Genomic DNA, 6,000 nt, shown 5'->3' with positions numbered 1-6,000 from the left:
TCCAGATATCTTTTAAATGTTGTAATTGTACCAACCTCCACCACTTCCTCAAGCAGATCATTCCGTACTCATTCCATAATTTTTTCCTGAAGAAGGGTCTAGGCCTGAAACGTCAGCCTTCCTGCTCCTCTGATGCTGCTTGGCCTGCTGTGTTCATCCATGTCTACATCTTGTTATCTTGATTTCTTCCTCTACATTTGCCTGTAAAGCAAATGGCATTCCGCGAGTCTTGCAGAATCATGGAATTGCTTCCTGGTCAACATGTAAGATAACCTTGTCTCCTTTGATAGTCCTTAGACCTTGTTTAAAAAGTCTGGCTATCTAATTAGGACTGCTCTCAGGGAGCCATTTTCGAATTGAAAAATGTTGAGCCAATCAAGGTGAATCATTTTCAACCAATTCCATCCATCAAGCTTGGGCCTAAGCCTTTTAGTACAATCAGTGGCAACTGTAACAACTGCTTCTCCTAGGAGACCAGAATCAAAGTCGTACTCTTAACCTGTAACTGTTTCCCTGTATACATTGTTTGGCTGCGATCTTGCACAAATGTAAGGATTGGAGCCAGAGTACTGTTGTTAAAAACTGGTTCTGCAATAACTGATGCAGCTACGCCGGTATCAACTTCCATTAAAATTGGGTGACCATTTAATCAGACATCTATTTTGTTTGGGTTTGGATGTTGCTCGGCAATGTAACTGTTCCAAACCACCTGTAGGTGGACTTTCCATAGTGTGCACTTTCCTGGATACCAATTCTCTTACTCAAATCAGGCCTCACAGGACTCCTTTGCTGTCTGGAGTCCGCATACCAGCAGCAACTAAAATGGCTTGCCAGCCCGGACCATGAAGAACATTTTAGCTATTTGGCCAAGGCTTAGCTTTGTTTTGCAGTTTTGCTGCGGGCTGACGTAGGGTACCTTTGCTCAGGGTATGTCCTGCATGAGGTTCTGCAATTGCCGACACTCAAGTCATGTTCCCCAAGCTCAGTTGGACAGTTGAGGGTGTCCACTTCCATTGGGACACCCTGTAGCTCACATGCTCTACTTGCCGCATTTTCTAATGATAAAGCCAGTTATAGTGTCTGTTTGACGTGCAGTTGTGCTTTTGCATCATTAATCCCACATACCAAATATTCTCTCAGTATCTCATTCAGATGTCTCTGTCAGTCTTATCAACCTCTTCAAAAATCACAATGCGGATTCCCCTCGTTCTCCAGCTGCTGAATAAAACTGTTAGCACCTCCGAATTAGAGATTTGGGGTTGTAATATTCTTAATTAAATCCATCAACTCTTGAAAGGCTTTAGTACCTGGTGCCTCAGGGAATGTTAGGCTCCTGATAACAAAAGATGCAGCGGGTCTGCAAGCATTCAGGAGAAAGATGTGTTGCTTTTCATCTGCCCTAGTGTCATTCACCCAGAAACATTCTTTCCACATACTGGGGCCAATCTTTGGCAACAGGATCAAACGAGTCAAGCTTCCCAAATAAAGGCATGATGCCAGAAATGCTTATCCCAACTCCAAGATGGCTGCTGCAAATGAATGTTCTTCAGGAGTGTATCCTTCAGGGGTTTTCTCTTGTCACCACTGAAATAACTGCACCAAGGCCAGTTTCCCAGCACCAAATCACCCTTTAAATACATGTGCACAAAAAATGGACTCCGGCCAACTAACTCAGAGCCAGTCCCTACAGTGAGGAGCCTCTCTGACATTCATGTTTAGATCTGTCAGCCAGGGCTCCCTGATTGGCCCAAGTTAACAGCACCAATCAGGTATCTCATATTCAATGGATCCACCTGGCCAACGTCGTTCCAATCACTACAGTCATGATTGGCATTATGCTCATTCGAAGTGCTGGTACAGACATAATGGGCCGAATGACTTACTTCTGGGCTATAACACTTGTGAATTTGTGATAGTCTAACACCAAATACTTATAACTACTTGAAGCTGTGAATCAAATCATGAACTGACAGCATCTCATTGGAAGGTTAGGCTGTGAATTCAGTCATGTAGCAAAAATCCTATTATGATTGTTTTGTTTTGACATGAGACTGAAGGCTGAGTGAAATAGCAAATACCTTTCAAAATAAAACTTCAGATATTTTGTTTTTTTATTTTAAGGCCAAGTGATTTAAATGCCTTGACAGATTAATAATTCATTCATAACTACTTTTAATAATTCCAAAATGCACTTTACCTGACCGAAAGGTTTCCATGGACCGATTCAAAAGGATCCCTTACTCTGCAAAGAACACTGCTAAATTAGATCATCTCTTGAAAAATGAAAAGCCCAACGTTTTGGATATGCCTCAAATGAAAATTGGATCTGATTGTAGGGAGCTGCACTTTTACATGTGCAACCTGTGCCATGCTGTTTCCTTATGTGAAAACTTAGCCTGTGTCTCAATGTCATGTTTTGTTTAATGAATTTACCTTTGAAGCATCTTTAATGAGTCTATATAAACCCACATTGTTGTTGTTATTGCTCCTGCCATTTACTTAGACTATTGATACTTGAAGTTACAAGTCTGGATTTTGGTGAATGATACATCTGATCTGTCCAGGACTGAAGCGACTGTACTGTTGAAAGAAATGCCAACTGTAATTATTACCATAGCTCAGTTGAAGATCAGTTGAGCCAATGTTCGTATGGGCTGCAGGAAGGCACAGTGGTTCGCACAGCTGCCTCACAGCATCAGGCACCCTAGTTTGATTCTAGCCATGGGCAACTGTGTGGAGTTTGCCCATTCTCCCCCTACTGTCTGGGGTTTCAGCCAGATGCTCCTGTTTCTTTCCACAGTCCAAAGGGTTAGGTGGATTGGCCACATTAAATTGCCCTGAACTATCTAGAGAAGTGCAGACTAGATGGATTAGCCATGGTAAATGCAGGGTTATGGGGGTGGGAAGGTGTGGGTCTGGCAAGGTCAGTGCCGACCAGATGGGCTGAATGGCCTCTACCTGCACCTTAGGTATTCTATAAATTTAGTTATGCAAGAGAAAATAATTTTTTCTATCTAAAATTAACAGTATTAATATTTAATCTTTACACTGCTGCTTCTAAGTCTTTCTGTATGGAAACCTTTGATAATGGTCACTTAATGGTTAGAAAGGAATATGAATGTCAAATGCTTTGAATGATATAACAAATATTGTAAATTATTAACAAAGTATTGCCAAAGGAAATCCTGATCTATATTAATGTATAGGTCAGGATTCATTTAAAACTGGTTCAACAACAGTTCCATGAACAAGTGACCAATCCGTGGTCTGGAGGCAGTGGAAGTAGCTAATATTGATTAATTCAAATGAACGTAGATTTCTGTCAGAAAGTAATGATTTAGAATACAGTATAATGTATGATTTGAGACATAATCGGTGGCAAGTGCTTGGTTGGGAGAATTGACTGTGGGTCTCATGTTCCCAAAGCCTTTCAGGGTTTTCCCTTGTCATGTCTTGTCTGGGTCAGTGATAGGCTAATTGAGTTTCATACCTGCGAATCATCAACAGCTCCTTTCTCTTTGCACGTGCAACTCCAAAATTGGTAGAATCTCAAAGAGATGGATCTTAATTTTTTTCCGACCAGGAATTCTTGTGTTCCACAGCACCACTTGAGCAAAAGGATATACTACTTTCCAAGGATGCCCTTTATTGTAGGTAAAAATAATGGTTAGGTAATTAAAAAGAAAAGGAAGTGTCCAGTTGTCATGTATTGAGCAATAGACGAGAAATAAGATCTTGTTAGGCAACACACAATATGGTTGAGAATTATTGGTTTAAGTGACTCATCTTAGTGTTTGAAAGAATATTTTCATTCTAAGTTGGAATCCAGCTTTGGAGTTATGAGGAGTGAAACCCTCTGTTGATCCAGGTGTCTTGTTTCCCAGTAAAATACAACCCTATACTCAATAAAATGTCAAATACTCCACTACTTAGTACAAACTGGGACCTAAGTAATTTGCCTCATTGAAAAGTAGTAGGTCATGAATTTTCTGATGCAATGGTAGTGTCCCTAACACTGGGATAGAAGATCTGAATTCAAGTCAAATTCAAATTCAATTGATGATAGTATAAGGTAGCGGTGGAGATTAGATAGACCTTAGGTTTAGGGTAAAAGTTCGGCACAACATCGTGGGCCGAAGGGCCTGTACTGTGCTGTACTGTTCTATGTCCTATGTTCTAAGTCCCACTAGCTGTGATGGTGTGTCATAACATAGCCAAACAGGTTGAAGTAAAAATAGAGGAGGTAGTCACTCACAGTACATTGCAAAATAGTTGCTTCCCCCGCACCAAATCTATAGCCCATGTGGAATCAGTTGAAAGAACAACAGAAAGCTTTCCCTAAGTAAAATATTATAAACACTGGAAATCATATTGAAACTGAGAGGTTAGAAGTACAAATCAGGTCAGACAGCATCTGTGGGGGGGCTAATGCTTCAAGTCACTGACCTCTCATCAAAACACTAAGCTTGCCATGTCTGCACTGGGAACCCAGACTGGAAATTGTTCACCAGTTTTACAAATGTTGGATGTCAAATCAAGGGAGAAAGCTGTAACATGGAGAAAGGAAAACTATGGTTCAGGCCCCAGCAGCAGCAAATTTTCAATACACATACAGGGTAAGCCCGTAATTGTGAAGGAATGATTTAACGTAAGGATGTAAATAAGTAAAGGTGCTGTAAGGAAATATTTTCATTTTACAGAAACGTCAATCAAAAAGGAAAAGCATTTGCTGCTGTTCGGATTGATGATCACCTCCAGCAATTCTTCTAGCTTCTGCTCATCAACAGCTGTCCCATCATCTGTTTCTTTCTTCCTTTCTTAGAAAGAGACAAATACACATTCAGACATTTACAGACAGACAGAGGGAGGGAGAGAGAGAATAAAACGCAGACATGGAGAGAGGGGGAGAGAGAAACACAAATAGGCACACATTTACAGGCAGAATGCAAGAGATATACAAATAAATATCTAAACATTATAATTTCAAAGACTGAAAGGGAGAAGCAAAATTGTGAGAGACGCATAGATTTAACAGTTTAACAGAGTGTGTGAAAGAACAAGAGAGAAAGAGAGGCACACAGACACATTAACTCATTTATTTACATGTGCACATTGTGCTCATTTGTTAGTTTCTATCGTAACTGAACTTGCAGAATTCTGCCTTGCTTCTTGGACCAGAGCAAATGGAACACGGTAAGTGTACAGTACTGATCAGAACAAATTGGTGTCTCACTACAAACTATGTCGTTTCTTTAATTAAATCATAATTAAATAGTGCAAAACTATAATTTTAAGGTACTGTCGCTGTTCATAAACAAACTGACAAATGTCATGAAGAGACAAGAACAGGATAAGGCCATTCAGTCACTTGAATCTTTTACAAAGGAACAAAAAGAGCTCATTAAACCTTTTACAAAGAAACTGGAAGAGATGATTCAGTCCAATTCAATCAAATCATGTCTGACCTATTCCTCACCTCCATTTATCTAGCTTTGTTTCATACTTTATTGCCTTGCCTAACAAAAATCTTTCAGTCTGAACCTTGAAAGCTCTAATTATCCCATAGATTTTTACAGGAGTAATTTTCAGACATCCATTCTGCATTTAAAAAAAATACATTCTCTCTATTCTCCCTCAAATGACCTGTCTCTAATATTAAAATAATACTGCCTAGTTCTTGATTTCCCTGACAAAAGGAGATATTCTTGTATATCTACCATATCGAATCATTCAATATTTTAGATAGTTCACATCTGATCACCACTCAGGTTATTGCATACAAGAAAATACAAGGTAACATCATTTTGTAATCAAGCGTCCTTGAGATAAAGGCCAAAATTCCATTAATCTTAGTGATTACTTTTTTGTATTTGGTTTTGTATGATTCTATACAGTACTTGGACTCCCAAGGTGGACTTTGTTCCTGTAACTCTTAATTTTCCACTGGTCAGAAATAGTTTTGATTTCCTTAACTCCACATTAAATACCAACATGTTCACA

General features: G+C 39.5%; 1 protein-coding gene across 2 annotated transcripts in view; it reads left to right on the top strand.

The window, feature by feature from the left end:
• The window catches only part of LOC109919070 (NACHT, LRR and PYD domains-containing protein 3-like), a 148,919-nt gene that overhangs the window by 10,716 nt on the left and 132,203 nt on the right, over positions 1-6,000 (top strand). The window contains exon 2 of one of the 2 annotated variants that reach the window (XM_048617307.1): positions 4,701-5,193. The exons of the other annotated variant lie outside the window; for it this stretch is intronic. Coding sequence (XP_048473264.1) covers positions 5,184-5,193 — 10 coding nt within the window. The 5' untranslated portion in view covers positions 4,701-5,183. The remainder of the gene's footprint in view (positions 1-4,700; positions 5,194-6,000) is intronic. 2 annotated transcript variants of the gene reach the window in all.

Source organism: Rhincodon typus, chromosome 37 (genome assembly GCF_021869965.1).
Source record: "Rhincodon typus isolate 14 chromosome 37, sRhiTyp1.1, whole genome shotgun sequence".
Lineage (NCBI taxonomy): Eukaryota > Metazoa > Chordata > Chondrichthyes > Orectolobiformes > Rhincodontidae > Rhincodon > Rhincodon typus.
The sequence above is the reverse complement of the archived record's forward strand: the minus strand, read 5'-3'. Positions and strand labels throughout refer to the sequence as shown.